Source organism: Saimiri boliviensis, chromosome 16, assembly GCF_048565385.1.
Source record: "Saimiri boliviensis isolate mSaiBol1 chromosome 16, mSaiBol1.pri, whole genome shotgun sequence".
NCBI classification, from domain to species: domain Eukaryota; kingdom Metazoa; phylum Chordata; class Mammalia; order Primates; family Cebidae; genus Saimiri; species Saimiri boliviensis.
The window spans coordinates 67,572,501-67,592,443 of NC_133464.1; the positions used below are offsets into that span (position 1 = coordinate 67,572,501).

The 19,943-nt window shown below is 41.4% G+C and overlaps 1 protein-coding gene across 3 annotated transcripts in view; it reads right to left on the reverse strand.

The window, feature by feature from the left end:
- Positions 1-19,943, reverse strand: part of DGKH (diacylglycerol kinase eta) — a 190,492-nt gene that overhangs the window by 169,636 nt on the left and 913 nt on the right. For 2 of the 3 annotated variants that reach the window (XM_039473342.2, XM_074387784.1), the window contains exon 2: positions 12,765-12,968. In XM_039473342.2, the coding sequence (XP_039329276.2) occupies positions 12,765-12,968 (204 nt within the window). Of the gene's footprint in view, positions 1-12,764; positions 12,969-13,647; positions 13,729-19,943 lie in introns of those variants that run through there. The other variant, XM_074387783.1, reaches the window with a different exon arrangement.

The window sequence follows — 19,943 nt, forward strand, 5'->3', positions numbered from 1 at the left end:
AGTAATGGGCAATGTCTAAGAGCTTATGCAAAACGTATTAGGTATCATATTTCTCTTTTATAAAGATAAGTCTGGCAGTGGAGTAGAGTATGAAGAAGAGAGGAAATACATGGCAAAAATCCAAATGACAGATAATAAAGGTTAAATGAAGTTAGGGTAAGCAGCAAATGGAAAGGCAGAAATGAATTCATGAGAGATTCATGCAGCAAAGGGACAGTATATCATAATGACATAGGAGTTAAGAAGGAATTACTTAGACAGATAGCAAATGTATGGGAATCCTCAGTAAGGCTTTCCTTTTTAATGAAAAGCAGCCCCAAACCATTTTCTAATAAAGAGCAGCCTATAAGCTGGGAGCTGGCATGGGTGAATGCCAGCAGGAACTAAGGACTAGACATTTTCAAGATGGCAGTTCCGTCTTCCCTTCTCTGCCAGCCATGTGTATTGTAAGGAGCAGACAAGACGGCATAGAGCAACTGGAAAGCCCAGTTGCATAAGACTAGGGTGGGGCGACCAGCCTTCCACATGTGCTATGTAAACATCATACATGATTGAACTAGTCTGTGAGCCCCATGTAAATCAGACACCACCTCCTCAAATTAGACTATAAAACTCGGTACATTTGCCACAAGCCGGGCCTTTCTGCTAGGAGACCCCTTCCTCTATGGAAGAAGTTGTTTATCTTTCTCTTCTATTCTACCTATTAAACCTCCCCTCCTAAACTCCTCCTGTGTGTCCATGTCCTAAATTTTCCTGGAATGTGACAAGGAACCCCAGGGAATATACCCCAGATAATGCAGCTGCTTCAGTAACAGTTAAATCAGGCATCAAACAAGTCACTTGACATATATAACCTGGGGCATGTTACTTATCTAATCTTTGCTTTCCTTATTTCTAAGAAGGAGAGAGTAACTGTACTTACCTACCTCAAAGTTTTACCATGAGGATTACATAAGATCTAAAATATGCAGAATTACCAAATTTGGTGACCGCTGACAATGAGTGAGGTCCCTGTGGGTAGGGATGTGTCTCTTTCATACACATCTAAATTCCCAGCACCTAACACTATGCCTGGTGATAGCAGGCACTGAATGGGTATTTGATGAAAGCAAATGAATGAATGATGGTGATTAGCAAGACAAAAAGTCAAGGTTAATTATAAGGCAATCCCTTCTATACAAGGCAGTTTATTCTATAGGATATAAGGCTGTGGAGCAAAATTTGGTGGGGAGTAAGGAGACTGTACACAAATCTGTTCTGTTTGAGAACACGGCAGCTGAGATGCCTAGGGGACCCCTACAGGAAATGTCTGGTAGGCAAAAGAACCAGAGGCCCAGATCTCAGAAGTAAAGGTTAGAAAAAGACCCATAGAGCTGGTGATCAAAGGCTAATCTAACTGATCAAATTAACTTAGGAAAAGGCAGAGTTAAGACTTGTAGGAAACAAAAACATTTGGCAATAGATAAAGAAATCAGGGATAGAGGCTAAGAGGCAGTGAAGAGATAGTAAGAAAGATAAGAGAACTTGGCGGGGCTAGTGGCTCATGCCTGTAATTCCAGCAGTTTGGAGGCTGGGGTAGGTGGATTACCAGAGGTCAGGAGTTTGAGACCAGCCTGGCCAACATGGCAAAACCCTGTCTCTACTAAGAATACAAAAATTAGCCAGGCATGGTGGCATGCACCTGTAATCCTAGCTACTCGTGAGGCTGAAGCAGGAGAATCACTTGAACCTAGGAGGCAGATGTTGCAGTGAGCCGAGATTGTGTCACTGCACTCCAACCTGGGTGACAGAGTGAGACTATCTTTAAAAAAAAAAAAAAAAAAAAAAAAGGAGATCTTAAACTTTGAAAGCAAAAGAAGATATGAGAAGAAAGTGGTCAACATCATCCAAATTGGCAGGAAGCAGCTGACTGAAAACTAGAGACCGTTGGATTTGAGCAATTAAAATTATTAAGGGCCTTTGCAAAAGAAGTTTCATAAAATAGCAGCTGGGGCCAAGGTGAGACTGCAATAGTATGAAGAGTAAATAGAAGCTGAAGAGGGGCAGACAGGAAGGCTCTTAGAAAGATCATTTCAAGATTAAGTAGAACTGGCCATACACGCACCACAGAATTGGCCAGTATTAAGTAGAATTGGCCTAAAAGCCAACCTGGCCAGTTATTTCCACTGCCACCTCCAAGTGGTCATTCAGTCTTATTAAAATATTTTTTCATAAGCCATTTGAAGGCTGAGTGCGGTCACTCATGCCTGTAATCCTATCACTTTGGGAGGCCAAGGCGAACAGATCACTTGAGGTCAGGTGTTCAAGAACAGCCTGGCCAACATAGTGAAAGCCCATCTCTACTAAAAATACAAAATTAGCCAGATGTGGTAGAGCATACTTGTAATCCCAGCTACTAGGGAGACTGAGGCAGGAGAACTGCTTAAACCCGGAGGTGGAGGTTGCAGTGAGCCAAAATCGCACCACTGCACTCCAACCTGGGCAACAGAGAGAAATTCCGTCTCAGAAAAAAAAAAAAAAAAGACACTTGAAAAATTGTCAACAAAAAAACTGTCAAAAAAAAAATCAGTGGTATGTATAGGCCACACCACTGATTAAATTATGTAAAAGACACATACAGGAGTAATTATCAGAATTTTAATACCAATTTTAAAAATAATTATTATAGACATAAAAACATACTTCCTATTTCTTTAATCATCTTTAGAAATACTACATCCAATTTGAAAACGAGAAATCCTCAATTCAAAGTGATGACGTGTATTGCTCAGAGTATGCTAACTGCTATAGCAAATAATGCCCAAATCTCAGGGACTTAACACAATAAAGGTCTATTTTCCCCTCATGTCACAATCCAATGTGGCTAATGGGATTCAGAGAGCAGCATAAAGGGCTCTGCTCCATGAAGTCATTCAGGAATACAGGCTCCTTCCACTGTATAATCTACATCTACCTGGCAGGTGAGGGAAAATACAGGGCATGGAGAGTTCCACAAATAGCTTGAGAGGCTAAATGACAGACATCACTCTCACCTGTATTTCACTGGCCAGAAGTCAGTTACATAGCTTCATCTATCTGCAAGGGGAAAAGGAAGTCTAATGGTGGATGAAGAACAGAAAAATACAGGTATCGGTGGGCACAACATTCTGTCCCGTTAAGGAACACGTCTGAAGTCATCTAAAAACACAAAAAGTACGTGAAAGCTGAAAATCAAACCCAACACTATCTAATTTCTCCAGGAACTTTGCTATTCTATGCTGCTGGCTCACTTCATTTAATTGAACCCACTGGCAAATTTAACATTTCTCCAGATGAAAATGACAGCAGCTGATTTATATTCAAGAGTTCAATATAACGGTGGAATTATAAAGTGTATATATTAAGTCGTGGCTTAACAACATCAATAGGTTCTCAGGAACTGTGATGTTAAGTGAAATGATATACAGTAGGTCCTAGAATAACACTTTTTCATGCAACATTATTTCATTATAACAACGAGAAAGAAAATTGGTTTGTCATACATCATTTCACTTAAAGTTAGTTTCCATGAATCTATCAACGATGTTAAGTGAGGACTTACTATATATATGTATTTTTTTTCATCTATCTTCTATTTTCTGACCTGTAGTTCCCCTTCACAAATCAATGGTTTTAACCTTCTGAGGGGCATAAACATAAACTTTGAGGGGGCCCTCTAAAACCCAACCAAACCAGGGATGCATGAACCCCAGGCTAAGAACTTTTCTCTGTAGTACCTTACTTTTGACAATGTTAACTCACTTTCAACTTTCTACCTGGTTCCCCCAACTTCCTTCAGTCCCACTGACCTCCTCTTTGCAGCTGCTGTTCCTTCTACTTATCCTGCTCTTCCCCCAGAGGTCCACATGGCTCACTGCCTAAAAATCCTTTCCTACTCACCTCCACTCACAGCCATGCTTTATTCCTCTCTATAGCACTTCTCACCTTCTCATATACTATGCATTTCACATATCTACAGGTTCATAAATTCTCCCTGCATGAAAATGGGAGCTCCATCAGGACAGAGGTTTTTATATATTTTTCTGCTTTCTGCTCTATCCCTGGCACCTACAACAGTACTTGCAATACCATAGATATTTCTTCAAATGCATGAATTGAGGAGCAACAAAGGAGTAAACTGAGAAGGAGCACACAGGAAGATAGATACAGGATATTGAACATGTTCCCATTCTGAAGATGAGTTCACAGGTGTTCATTTTACCATTGTGCTTCACAAACTACAGCGATATTATACATTCTTACGAGTATGAAATACTATATCACATAATTTTAAAGTACTACATGACTGTAGATGAACAATACAACTCAAATCACCATGCCTGCTCAGATATAAACTCTTATACTTTTTCTTACCGAATTAAAATAGTGAGACAGAGAAAAGGAGGCCAGAAAAGAAAAATCCTGTTGTTTCCGTTCCCTAGAGAGGTAAAAATAAATTTCACTCATATTTTTCATCAAATATGTTTTAATAGGCCATGTGGAAAATTATTTCACATGATTTTTTTTAAACAATATATCATGACCTTTCAAAAATAGCACCTTACCTTATAGAAGTGAAACTAACGGTTTTCTTTGAAAACCTATTTGCAGAGTTAGGTACCTAGAAGCATTTTCTTCTAAAACAGTCCTTTTAAAGGTACTTTAAAAAGTCTCAATAATTTTTGTTTAATTCAAATAGATACAAATTTCAGCTGAAATTTTTTATTCCAAAATTTACTTTTCAAATGTGCAGTCATGTATGTGTCACTAAAAACACAGGATCCAAATGCAAAAAGGCATTATGAAACCTAAAACATTGATGCTCACAGGATTAAACAAATTAATAAAAGCAGGAGCAGGAAGAAGGAGGAAAAGAAGGAAGAGGAGAAGGGAAATTTAAGGGAGAAAAGAAAGAGGGAAGGGAAGGGGAAGGAAAGAGGGGCCAAGAGAGGCAAGCAGCCTGCCTGCCTGCACACACGCACGTTTGCATGCCGTAAAGTTTCACTGCCCAAGAAGCTATGAGGCTACTGAAAGCAAGGCATCTGGAAACCACCCATTTTATTTTATTTTATTTTATTTTTTTATTGCATTTTAGGTTTTGGGGTACATGTGATGAACATGCAAGATTGTTGCATAGGTACACACATGGCAGTGTGGTTTGCTGCCTTCCGTCCCCTCGCCTGTATCTGTCATTTCTCCCCATGCTGTCTCTTCCCACCTCCCCACCCCCCCTCCCCCATTTCCCCCCAACGGACCCCAGTGTGTAGTGCTCCCCTCCCTGTGTCCATGTGTTCTCATTGTTCAACACCCGCCTATGAGTGAGAATATACGGTGTTTGATTTTCTGCTCTTGTGTCAGTTTGCTGAGAATGATGGTTTCTAGGTTCATCCATGTCCCTACAAAGGACGTGAACTCATCGTTTTCGATGGCTGCGTAATATTCCATGGTGTATATGTACCACCCATTTTAATCCATTGTGACAGGGATATAGGTACAATCATTAGAAGAGACTGCTTTTGAGTTCCAGCTTTGCCAATTACTCAGTAGATTTTCAAACTTGGTCTCAGTATAACTGCCTGTAAAATGCAGGTAACTGTACACAACTCTTCCACAAGATCATGTATAGAAAACTGCTCTGCAACCAATAAAATGCTAAGTAAAAACGCATTTTCTAAATTTCTGAATTAAATGCACCAAGCTTGTATTTTAAAAGATCTATTATACTGAATTACATTCTGGTGGTCTGAAAAAGTGCTGATACTCAAATGGCACAGTGAGAAGGTCAGAGATTCCAGTTCTACACATGATAAAGTTAACCATATTTCCTCATATAAAACAGAAGCCTAACAGTCTCCCAAATAGCCACATAACAAAAAGCAGGAGGGAGAGAATTATTACTATAGATGATCATTTGAAAAAAAAAAAAGGAATTATATAAAATGGAAATGATGCACATTGACTCCTAAATTAAAACTACAATCACTAATAGTTGTTGACCATTTTTAAATCACTTGACCAACTCAAAAATACAAATGTTTCTTTCTTCCTTTTGTTTTTAGAGGCAAGGTCTTGCTCTGTCACCCAGGCTGGAGTGAAGTGGTTTCCAGTAGCTGGCACCACAGGTGCCATGATGTCCAGCTAACTTTCTATTTTTTAATGTTTTATAGAGATGAGGCCTCCTTGTTTCGCTCCGGTTGGTCTAAGCCTCCTGGCCTTAAGCAAATCTTACCAGCTCAGCCTCCCAAATTGCTGGGATTACAGGCAGGAACCACGGTGCCCAGTTACAGATGTGTTTCCAGTGACTAAATAGTCACAGAGTAAAATACTCAATATCCAACAAAACCAAACAAATTTGCCGAGGGAAACTGTAATGTACTAACATGTTATGGTCTTTTTCAAAGGTCTATTCTTAGATGTAAAACAAACTCTCTTTAATTAAAACCTTTGCTTATAAACACATTTCCTGAGTAAGTAAAGCCTAACAAATTCAATATGAGTGAAAAACACCGTACCCTGGAAACAGAAAGGAGCCCCACATCTTTCATAATAGTAGTTTCATGTAACCTTCGCCTCTTTACCACAGCAGCAAACAAGCAAACTTAAACTAAGCAAAAGAGTTCCAAATTTAGATACTTTCAAATAAGGCATCTTTAAGTTATATGTAAAGGCTTGGTAAATTATTTATTATGTCTCTTATCTTTAATAATGGGATATCATGTTTAACTTGTAATCAAAATGGAAAGAAAGCTGTTATACCATATATTACTGTACTGAGAGTCAGAATTTCCAGTCTATATTTAGGTCACATTAAAATGGAAGCAAAGACGCAAACCAAGCTAAAAATAAAATGTTCTACAAAGTTGAGATTTTTTAAATGGGCTGAAATCTAGCTTTATTTGGTCCCTTAAATGCGGACTGTATTTAGCAGCACCTTAACTTCACAATACTTGGGAAACCTAACTATACTATGTTCCATTTTCTAATATAGGTGCCAGCAAACTACAGCCCACAGATTATATCCACGGGCAGTATCCTGCCGGCCACCTGATTTTATATAGTCAGCGAGCTAAAAAGGTATTCACATGTTTAAACTGATTTTTTTAAAATAGGAATAATAATACTTCTTAGCACATAAAAAGTATATGAGATTCAAATTTCAGTGTCCTTAAAGTTTTGTTAGAACACAGAAACTCTTATTGTCTATGGCTGCTATATACTACAATGGCAAAGTAATTTTTTTCTTTTTCTTTACTAAGGTATAATTGACAAAACCTGTATATGTTTATGGTATATGCAGTGATTTTTGATGTATGTATACATTGTGTATGTAACTGACTCAAGTGAATTAATATATCCATCACCTCACATACTTGTTTTTTTTGTGGTGAGAACATTTAAGATATATTCTTAGCAATTTTCGAGTATACAGTGCTTGATTATTAACTATAGTCACTTTGCTGTACAAAAGAATTTATTCTATTCTCCAGAGTAAGAACTGATTCCCCAGATTTATTCTGGAGTTCTCCAGTTCTCCTCAGCCCCTCCCTTCCTGGTAACCTCCATTCTCTGAGTTGAATAATTTCAGCAGAGACCTTATGGCCCACAGAATTTAAACCATTTACTATTGGGTCCTTCATGGGAAAAGTTAGATTGCTTCTGGCCTGGATGTGTGTTAATTACTTTCTACTCATCACCTATCAAAATGTAAACATTCCTACTTGCTTCTCATTGCATACTGAGTTTCTGAACAACAAACCTGTCAGTATCACTTTACTCTCCTTTCCTCATATTCTTCTGGCCGTGTTTCTGTTTTCCATCTATTTGGATCATCATGATTCCCATGTTCACACACAGAATTCTAGCTAAAAGTTTTAAATAACATGTCCTAATTTACTCTGCTTCTCTTTTAAATGCTGGACATAAACCATCATGACCCAGTCATGGGCTACCACCTACAATTTCAAAAACACAGAGCAAGTCTTCCCCAGTGCACTTTACCTAGGGTTTGTGGTGAAAGATAATGTTTTAATGGCACAAATTGTATTTTGTAAGGCAGTGAAAAATGCAAACCAATATCTTCATAAACTGCCTTACCACAAAAGAACAGGAGCTTATTTACATTACACATCCTTCATATTAAATCAAAACCAAGATATTAATTAAAGAATGTGATCATTATCCTTAGGGCTTAAAAGGATACTTTTTTATTAAGATTTATATTTTTTTAAATTTTGCTTTAAGTTTTGGGATCCCTGTGCAGCAATGTGCAGGTTTGTTATATATGTATACATGTGCCACGGTGGTTTGCTACACCAAAAATATACCTTAATCCGGATGGACTACTGGTGTGTTTTTGTTTTGTTTTGTTTTGCATTTGTTTTCTTCCTAGAGATGGAGTCTCACTGTTGCCCAGGTGAGTCTTGAATTCCTAGGTTCAATCTATTGTCCTACCTTGGCCTCCCAAAGTGGTAGGATTATAGGCATGAGCCACCACGCTCAGCCTAGATAAAATATTGATGCAAATTTTTAAATATCTTTTTATTGTTTAGATATGTTTACCTAAATTTAGAGACTCATTTGTGGCCATTAGCTGTAAGAAGACATATAACTGTCAAAATAAATAAATAAATGGGAACACAATAAACCTCATCAGGAAGTATTTTTGACACGTGAAGCTTCAAGACCTCAGCTGAGATGAATCAAGGGCAGAAAAAGTCATTGAGATAGTTACAATTGTTTATAAGGTTTGGTTTATGATGGTTGAACAGTCCTAGGCTGTAAGCCTGACCAACGTTCTTCCAGCCATTCTTGTAAACTGAAAGGCTGCAGCATTCATGGGCCAACAAAAAGCATGCAAAGCCTCTTTCACATTCATGTTCGAAACCCAGTACGTCTGAATCTGTATTAGTGATGTTTCAAAATGTCTTATTCTCAGTAAATACCTGTAAATTTCTCTACAACAGTACATCTGAGTGCAAATTCAAAAACTCAAGAAAGTAAAGAGGAGGAAGAGATATGACAAGTGTTAGGACTCCATTTTGGCTCTCCTACATAGGCAGCACTTTCACTTCTGTACATAAGTGACTTTTTGTCTTTGGGAAATAAAGGCAGCCATAAAATTATTTAGTGTTTAGCACCTGAGTGGTGAGATGAGACCACCTGACATTTCACTTAGGTTATTCAGAGAAAGGAAAAAAGTGAAAAACAAGAAACTAGTAGAGAGGACAACACAGACATACAAAGAAACCAGGAAACAATGGAAAATGAAAATGGGAACAAAAAGTATACTGTATGGAGTTGTGATGAGGGTGCTAAAATATACATGAGGATTTTATTAAGCCTCAATGATTTTATTTACTTAAAAGTTCTAGTTTTTTCTTCTTTTTCTTTTCTTTCTTTCTTTTTTTTTTTTTTTTTTTTTGAGACAGAGTCTCGCTCTGTCGCCAGGTGCCAGGCTGGAGTACAGTGGCACAATCTCGGCTCACTGCAACCTCCGCCTCCCAAGTTCAAGCAATTCTCCTGCCTCAGCCTCCCGAGTAGCTGGGACTACAGACATGCGCCACCATGCCCAGCTAATTTTTATATTTTAGTAGAGACGGGGTTTCACTATGTTGGACAGGTTGGTCTCGATCTCTTGACCTCGTGATCCACCCGCCTCGGCCTCCCAAAGTGCTGGGATTACAGGCATGAGCCACTGCGTCCGGCCAGTTTTGTTTTTTTTTTTTAACTAGTTCCATTCTTTACTTAAAAAGTCATCAAGTCCACTATAAAAAAGCTGAGATTCGTACATTATCCTAAAACAACCCATATTTACTTCTGCAAAGAACTGGTTAATTAAATGATGACATTTTAGGTTGAACCATACAAAGCATTCCATAATTGGCCAGTTTTGACCTACTGACAGAGCAGAACAGATGAGCAAGAACTGCTTGTGTTGTCTTAAATATGACTGGGCTTTGAGCTAATCTTAGGGCCTACCTCTCCTCCAGGTGCTCCCATCTTACACACCTGTGGAAGGGACACAGAAAGCGTTTGTCTTTTTTTAAGATCCTTCCCTTAATTGTCATCTGGATCATAATTTAAGACTGAAAACCAGCAGTTAAATTTAGTAGTTCTCATTCTATAAATTCCCGATTGTTCTCACATTCTTCCCTACGAATCAGTGTATGTGAATAAAAGATGTAAATGATGAAGTCTGTGACATACATGAACAGTCCCGACTGTAGGAGGTAGGGTATGAGACTGAAGTTCACTGGTCTCAGAAATCTTATACCCTGATCTCAGGTGTTCATACATGAAAATGTTGATGAACTTACATGCACTCTAACATACGAGAAAGTGTAAAATGAATAATTTCTGACATTCAATACACTTTTGAAATTCAAGCAACATTTCATTTCATAATCAAAAATTCTCTCTCATCATGGTAAAATATATGTGCTAAATGCTATTAGAAAGTCCGACAGAAAATTAAAAATAACGTGCTTTTAAAATTTACTTTTATCCTCCATAAACATATTGTCTTAGCTATTACAATGAGTAAATGAAACCTATAAAGTAAGTGGTACTCCCAACAAATTTGTTTGACTTGATTCACTTCAGTTTAGAGCCACCTCTAAGTTTTCTTTCAAACAGTATAAATCTACCGGTTAATCCTGATAAATATGCATGGAATTTTGACCATTTCATATAAATATGTAACATACGCATTTGTTTGTTTGTTTGTTTGTTTGCTCTTAAGAGACAGAGACTCGCTTCATTGCTCAGGTTGGAGTGCAATGGCACAATCTCAGTTAACTGCAGCCTTGAACTCCTGGGCTTAAGTGATCCTTAAGCACCCTGTTCTCTCAAAGTGATGAGGTTACAGGCATAAGCCATCATGCCCAGCCCCTATACAAGTTCTTTTTATCTTTTTACACCGGCCCCTATACAATTTCTTTTTGATTTTCTGTCGGACTTTCTAATAAAAACATTTAGCACATATATTGTGCCATGATGAGAGATAATTTTTTATTATGAAATGAAATGTTGCTAGAATTTCAAATGTGTTGAATGTCAGTGCATTTTGCCCATCATTAACAGTTTTATGAACTTTTTTCAGAATTAAGATTTGAAATGTTAAAAAATTAGGAAAGTCCCTGTTTAGCCTTAATCTTCCAAAAACACATTAAATGCTATATTCTTACTTTACTACAAATTCAAAAACGTCACTATTAAAAGAAGTTACAAGATGTGCACTTTACTAAAATGACTGAATCCCTAACTCTCTACTAGGTGCATCTTGTCAACAGTTGTGTTTGTGTGGTGTTCTTATACATATGTATTTCAGAAAATAAAGAAGCAGACTAATACAAACAATCCACTAGCTTTTTGTGTGTGTGACTGACAGTCTAAACTGTTGCCCAGACTGGAGTGCAGTGGCGCAATCTCTGCTTGCCGCAACCTCCGTCTCCCAGGTTCAATCGATTCTCCTGCCTCAGCCTCGCGAGTAGCTGGGATCACAGGTGCGTGCCCCAAAGCCCAGCTAATTTCTGTATTTTTAATAGAGATGGGGTTTCACCACACTGACCAGGCTGTTCTGGAACTCCTGGCCTGAAGCGATCGGCCTGCCTTGGCCTCCCAAAGTGCTGGGATTTGAGGCGTGAGCCACCATAACCAGCCTCCACAAGCATTTAATAAAAATTATGCTTCCAAATAGGAGTTCACTGACCTTAGGGGAAAAATTTTCATAAAAATAGGTGTAGAATGGTTTTTTTGCAAATTTATTTTTAAAGATGGTACCCAAATCCAATGACGTTATTGGTTCCCTCTTCAAATTCTTCGTTAAAGTCCGCCACTAACAACAGACTCACCCTGTGAAGATTTTTAAACTATGATGAAAATCGGAATATATAAACAATCCTTTAATATCCATAAGCATTTGCTTTGTGTATGTTCTTGATCAAATTAAAGCTTTACTTTGAGACCTCACAGGTCGACAGCACAAGCTCCGTTAACAAGAGTAACACAACATGGTAACGTCCACATAGCACAGAGGCAACTCTCCATTATTAAAAGGAACCATGGACGCACGGTTCTAGACCCCGCACTTTGTGGGAACCTGTGATACGAAAGCCTGGCCAGCCCTTGGAGCCACACAGGGCGCAGGTAAGCCGCGAGCACCGTGTACCACTGGCCTGCCTCGGGGCTTCTGCCTTCCAGACCGCAGCAGAGGGCAGAGAGGCAGGAAAGGCTGACCGGAGTCACCTCCCACCTGCCCTCTGGGTGGGCCTAAGGGGGAGGGCAGAGGGGCTCACTGCAGAGCGGGCTGGGTGGCCCTGCACACACGCACGCTCCCCGGAACGGCGGAGAGGAAAAACAAACTCCCCTCTCAACTTCCTTAAGTGGGAAATCGCGACGGCGCGTCAGCTTTTTCCCACGCTCCCGCCGAGCCGCGGGTTCCCTGCACCCGCCTCAGCCATTCGAACTCCCTGGGAGCCCAAGCTCGCAGCCTCCCGTGCGCCGGCCGGCCGGGAATCCTTCCGGCAGCGCCACGATCCGATCCGGCGCCCCCGGGCCCCGCCCCGCCCCGCCCCGCCCCGCCCCGCCCACACCCCAGGCCCCGCCCCCACCCACTCCCGGCCCCGCCCCCCCACCATCCCCGCCTTCCCCGCCTTCCCGGGATCGCCAGGCGCGCTCCTGCGCCCCCGCGCCCCCTCTGCCTCCCGCTTTCCAAGCGGCCCTTAGGCTCGCCTCCTCCGCCCTACCTTGGTCCGGATCTGCCCCGAGGTGGACACCTTGCGGATCAGTTTCTGGGGTCCCTCTTGCTCCGCTTCGCTGTCAGATGAATCCTCTCCCGGCCCCGCCGAGGCAGCGGCGGCGGTGACCGCGGCGCCGGCCCAGGCGGCTGCTCCTCCAGCGGCTCCCGGAGGGTGGTGCTGGCCTCCGGCCCCGGCCATCCTCTCCGACTCCTGCGGGGACACAGCACCGCCCGGCGAGGGCGGGGGCGGCGGTCAGCGGGTGGGCTCTGCCCCAGCGGAGCGCGGAACCCCGCGCCTGGCCGCCGCCGCCATCTTCCGTTCCACCAGCTGCCCTCGCAGGGGAAGGGTCGCCCGAGCTAGGCGCCCTCCAGGCAAGGGTCCGTCCGGCTCCTCCACCCGGTTCCCGCAGGAGCGGCGGCCACGGTGGGGCGCAGGGGTCGTGGATCCCCGCCAGCCTGGGACCCCTGCACACCCAGCCTCGGATAGGACCAGCGCGGGTAGACAGGATGGGGTGACAGGGCTTGGGGCAACCTCCCTTCCACTCCCTTTATGGTCTGGGGTCCCCAGGATGGACAGTGCGTGCGGTCTGGAAGGCAGAAGGGGGAGGAGGCAGGAAACCTCTGCAGCCCACCCAGCAGTGGCGATGCCAGGCCACCCTCACTTCGGGGCGGCAGGGACAACACTGGTCCCCGGGGAAAAAGGGAAACCTGGAGCCTCCTCCCGGCACCCTTGGGTGCACCCGCCACCTTCTGGACCTCGAATCTCTCCAGAGTCACTTGGGCCTCGCTGCGCGGTTCCAACTGAATAAAAGTCTCCTCTGCCCCCGAGACAGTCGGGTGCTGCCCCTCGTCGGTCTCCTGACCCCCAGCCCCACTCCCGAGAACTGTACCTCTCCCACCTCCGCCCGGGGCGTCAGGTCCTCTCAGCTCTCCCGACAGCGGCGTTCAGTTTGCGGCCCACCCCCACCCCCATCCGGCGCACACGGAAGAGAAGAGTATTTTCCGGGAGGTTCAGCTCCGCTCTGAGCACTTTTCGTCCAGAAAGAGCGATCCCCATCGGCTAACAGGAAACTGGGCAGGCCGTGAAGAAAGCGCAGAAACAAGAGACTACACGCAGCCCAAGACGACAGAATTCACAAGAACTGTCTAAGCTGAAGCGCTAACCCAGACTGCCTGGAAGAAAACAATACAATTCAGCCCTGAGAACACCAATAACCAAGACAAAAAGCCTTGGAAGTCCTGGCAGAGCCACTCCCAAGCCCGGACTAGAGCAGGAGGAAATGGGATCAACAGGCTGCAGCCACCGCGCACAACTCCCCTGCGAGCTGGCGGAGCGGGCACTTGGGAACCGCGGACTGGCAGCGGGTTGTGCACGCTCAACGTCAAAGAACCCTCACAGGTGTCAGGAGGTTGGGAGAGAAGATACTAAAAGGACAGATCCCTCTTGTCATCCAAAGGGAAGACCAAACGGGTGTTAGCTCTATTTTTAAATAGGACAAAAAGTCCCTGCCAGACTGTGGAGTCTCTCCACCTGGAGAAAGCAATCTCTATTAGCATGTTCATGCCGTTCACTACCCATTCGTTTCTTATTTTTTCAGTTGACATGACCTTTAAGGTTCCTCCAAACTAAGGTTCTATTTTTTTTTTTTTAACTTGCAGTCTTACTCCCAACAAGAAATTTGATTTATTAGAGCTAACAGTTCTAAGAAGTTTTAAGAAATAGTATGCAATCCCAATACCGGACATCACATTGTAAATTAAATTCATTAAAATGTAAAATGTGTTTAGTTTAAATCTTTAAAGACAGGAGGTTGCTTCTAGGTAATAACAGAGAGGCTACTTCTGCAGCTTCTGTTTCCTTTAGGAAACGAAGGACTTGGGCAAAAGCTTTAAGAGTGCTTAGAGCTTTACAAATATGCAATTCTTTATCTACAAAGAACATATTGCTGGAAATTCTTGAGAAAAATAATCAAAATAATGGCCTTCATCCCCACCTGTATGGTCATGGACAAGTCCAATATTTTGGCAATGTAGACAAAGACACGTAGTGAAGTGTCTTTTGAAAGAATAAACTTTGTTTAGTCCTCTCTTTTAAAAATGTAAAGAAACTGAGGCCCCAAGTCACAAACTGGAACCAAAGTCACAATCGTGCGGTTACTATTCTAATGCTCTAATCATGTTACCACGCTATATAAGAAAAGGAAGTTTGTCAGTTACCATATACTTCTATTCAAACTTTGTGTTTTATACAGCAACATTTTCCAGAATCCAGGCAGCGGGCGATTAAACTGAAAGGCATTATCTAATGCCCAGGCTGATTTTGTGATTTTAAGAGGTCAGATTACATCTCACTCTTTGATTCGAATGCTGATTGCTTAAAAATACTTCAATACTTTCATATCCCAGAGCTGAGCCATTAATACCTCAAAGTAAAGGTATTCCTTACTCATAAAGACTTAACCTCAGAGCCAGCTCCACACTTCCGCAGTCACCTCTTCTGAAGAGCCAGTTTCAAAAAATCCATTATTTATGGTACCTGACTTACTAGCTTCTTCTCAGGTCTGTAAATTGGAAGTTTTTAGAATGAATATCTAATTTGTGCACTGTGTATCTGCAATGTACTTCACCTTCCTTAAAAGTATTACAACAACGTCAAGGTCTCAATCTTTCCAACTGTTTCAACCATGTAGCTCAAAATGGCAACTGAAACAGATTTCAAATAGGTGTTATCTTACATTATTTATTTGATTTATAAGAATTCCTTGGCCTTTTCTTTAGTGATTTTGGATTTTCTAATAATTTCTTAGATGCATCTTACATATTTCTTTTATATTTACTTTGAAATCTCTGTTCAGAACACATCACAAACACACCATTAAAGACTTGAACATAAGCTCTGTAGACACTGCATTTAGGATATGAAAATAGGAGGTAGCTACCCCTAAATTAGGTTTTTACTTAATATAGATCCTGGCCCATTAAAAAAAAGAACACTTATTAGACTGAAGATGTGTAAGTCGAGGCCAAATTTCATACTGATACCAACTTTATGAATATTAGTATATTATTTACTACAGAGGTATTTTGAATTATATTTTTACTAACCACTACTCATAACAAAAGGGGCTTTAATGCCTATTGGCAACTTTTAAATCTCATATGTTCTATGGTTTCATATTAAATATTATATCATAAATATGCAGAATGTTACATTTTATATCCTGAAGAGCTCAAGTCGGCACTTAAAATATAACTGTGTTCTAGGACTTGCGTTCCTAATCAATTAGGAACCATGCAATCAAAGAACACTGCAGGTTGAACAAGTACAGGCAGTGGGAAACTGCTTTCATTAAACTTAAGAACTCTTTTCATAATATGCTAATTTGCTTCATATTAAGAATTTAACATTCAAAACTTTAACCTATTAACATTTCCTTAGTTGTTACCTAATGAGAAAGCTTTGGGGATTAATTGTGATATTAACTGCATATACATATACATATACATATGGTCATCCTTGTACCTGAGACAAAAACCTTTCATCATCTAGATCTAATGCAAAGATTTATAAACATCATTTATATTTTGACCCTTTTTCCTTTGAAACTCTTTCCTTCCTAATTTTCCTTTAGACCCGGATACTTTTATCAGCGCTAACTAGTATAAAACCATTTCAAAATAAAGCAAAAAATTTTTTTCTGTTTGTAGAGACAAGGTCTTGCTCTCTTGACCAGGTTGGAATGCAATGGCCAATCACAGCTCACTGCATCCTTGAACTCAAAGGCTCCTCTGGCATCAGCGTCCCAGGGTAGTCCCAGGATAGCTGGGACTATAGATACGCATCACTAGGCCTGGCTAGATTTTTGCTGTTGTTGTTTTGTAGACACAGGGTCTGGTCGTCTTCCGCAGGCTGGTCTCAAAGTCCTGACCTCAAAAGATCCTCCCACTTTGGCCTTCCAAAGTGTTGCGATTATAGGTGTGAGCCACTGCGCCAAAAGCAAATTTAATAAGTGTACTCTAGCATCCCCCAACTAAGGACTACTTTGTGTAAATACTTCCACATTTTTGAAGTATTGGCTAGAATTCTACCTACCTATTTCCCCCCCAGTAAGGATTGTTAAGCTAATTCTACCCGCTCATGCCTACCACTAAAGTATTTTTAATTGGTTAGAAATTCAGGTTATGCCTCTATTTCCACTGAAATGTGATTGCATTTCAAAGCTAGCATTGAAGAAACTACACAGAAACTTAGAATGCTAACATTTATCTTCTTTAGGCCCAATAATTTAGCCAGAATAGTAAAATTGATCCTTTATCTAAATGGTTCGCTTAACTAAATAATTTCAGTTCATCTCCCAGTTGTAAACTTCAGCAACAGCTCAATGTGGCTGTGTTTTAAGAAAGAAGTGCTGTTCCCTTTACTGTTTGTCAGCATCAATTCCTGATGTTGTGTTTACTCTTTTGCCTGAATAGTTCCATGCAGAATCACACCATCATGTTTTAGGTTCCATCAAAAATAAGGAGGAGCCAGGAGCAGTGGCTCACACCAGTAATCCCAGCACTTTAGGAAGCTGAGGTGAGCAGACTGCTTGAGGCCAGGAGTATGAGGCCAGTCTGGTCAACATAGCTGGGACTATAGGTACCAGATACTATAGGTGCCTACAGGAATCTTGGACTATAGGTGTGCACCACCATGCCCATCTGTACAAGGAAATACAAAATTATCCTGGCATGGCGGCACACACCTATAGTCCCAGCTACTCAGGAGGCTGAGGTAGGAGACTCGCTTGAGCCAGGAGGTAGAGGTTGCAGTGAGCTGAGAATCAGGCCCCTGGACCAGCCTGGATGACATGGTGAGACTCTGTCTCAAACAGTGAGGAGAGTAAACGGTTTCATGTATGCTGTTGTTTATTCATACATGCCCTTATGTTATCCAGTAAGGGATAATGCAACAGGATCTGTTGACACAGAATGAATATTAAATGTATTCAATATCGTTCAGTATTGAGCATTCGTTTTTATAAATGTAAATGAGCATACTTTTATGATAAAGCATTAAGTTGCCTATATTTGAATTTAAAAAGCAAATTTGACATAACTCTGACCTGTAATCCTAGTTCTTTGGGATACCATGGCAGAAGAAACCCTTAAGGTCACAAGGGAGACCAGCCTGGGCAACACTGCCAGATGCCATCTCTACAAAAAAAACCCAAAATGAGCCAGGCATGGTGGAATGTGCTTATATTCCTAGCTACTCAGGAGGCTGAGGGGGAAGGATCCTTTGAGTCCAGGAGTTCCTGGCTACAGTGAGCTGATCACACCACTGTATTCCAGCCTGGACAACAGAGCAAGCCCCTGTCTCAAAAAAATAAACACAAAAGTTTTTAAATAAAAAAACTTTGAAATGGAATTCAAGTGAAAGCAGGTATTCCTAACCTGAGGTCTTTTAAGGCTCCACCGACTGGTCTTAAAGAGATCTGTGATACTCTTGAAATTGTATTAAAATGTTTTACATATATACACACATATAAATACATATATAATATGTATGTATGTGACACATATGATGTCACGTAAGTGCCTCTTGGAGGGAAAGAGGGTTCATAGCTTTGATCAGATTCTTAAAGGGATTGTTGACCCCCAAAAAGGTCACAAATCCCCAATTTTGATGGATTTTGTGTCCTTTCAAAACATATTTAGATTAAGCTGTCTCTCCACCGCCCCTTGCTCCAAACGCCTGAAAGATTTTTAACATTTAAACACTCTTTTTTCCCTAATGTATCCCACATGTATCTTTATATGCCACTTCTTAGTAATTTGGATAAATTGTCTTTTTTAAGAATTTAAATGAGAATTCCCTTCATTAGTTCTTAGACTTGGTCATATCTGTCTGACCACAGGGGTTCAAATAAAGTCGCTTGTAAGAAGTATTATTTCATCCCACATACCGGAGATCTCCGAACGTATTTTTTGGACTTTCTGAATGCAAACCATTAACACATATGAAAAAAGACATTCTGTTTAGTTAAGAACGTTAGCTTTCTGAGGACAAGGATCTGTTTCTCTGTTGTTAGTAACTGCTATCCAACAATCCTGCAGTATAATAGGTGGTGAATGAAAACCGGTGCAGAGCAAATTAAATGGTCTTCAGTGTTTAAAGAAAATAAACCTAATTTTTAAAAGATGGTTCTGCAGTCTGCTTAAGTGTCGCAGTCCATTCACACATTTATGTTAGGGCTCTAGTTTTAAAAGCTCCAGTGGTAAGACTGGAAACTGAATACTTTCTGTGGAAAATAAATGAGCATTTTAGCTGTCACTTTCCAGAAGAAAAAAAAAAATTTCTCTAATTCTCTAAATGCCAAGTACTTCTGACATCAGCAGCCTAAAGGAAAATACATACAACCGGATATTTCCATTGTGATTGATGTTGGCTTAAAGTATCCAGGTACCTATAGGAAAGTTTAAAAGTAAAGAAGTCACTGAATTTAGGTCTCAATGATCTTTGATTTAAACTTCAAAACTGGATTATAATTTGGAGACTAGCTTAAGCGCCCGTGATAACCACAATGGAAGAAACATGAGCAGATGGGCAACCTGACATGTTCAAATTCACGAAAGCAAAGACAGCTGCAGATGCAGAGGGATCAGAGTCGAAGGACGCTTCTGAAAGGTCAGGAATCAGATTGGCCGAGAAACATACGCTGGGCAAAGGAGCTGAGAGTGTATATACTAGAAAAGAAAAAGGACAGCCACCGTTGGCACCTGACCTAGCGGCTCTCAACAGGCAGAGGGCCGGCCTGAGCAGACTCGCGGAGTCCCTGGGAAAACAGCATCCGAACACGTTGACCGGAACACGGGTGAAGCCAGAAATTTCGGACGGGGCTTCTCAGACTGGCTCAGAGGGTCAGCCAAGAAGGAGTAGCAAATATCAAAGCGGGGAGTGGAGAGCCAAAATTCGATGCCAGGGAAAAGGCAGCCCACACAGCCTTCCAGAGCTCTGAGTGAGACCGGGGATTCCTGGATGGAATCCCTGGAGGGACGTGAGAGGGTTCTCTTTGAATCGGAAGAAAGAAGGAAGTTGAGGGAGTTTGAGGAAACAAATCCAAAGACCCCCGGTCTTCTCCTCCTTATCCTCGCACACATAAGACACGCACACACCACTCTTGGCTCCTAAAATTACTCAACC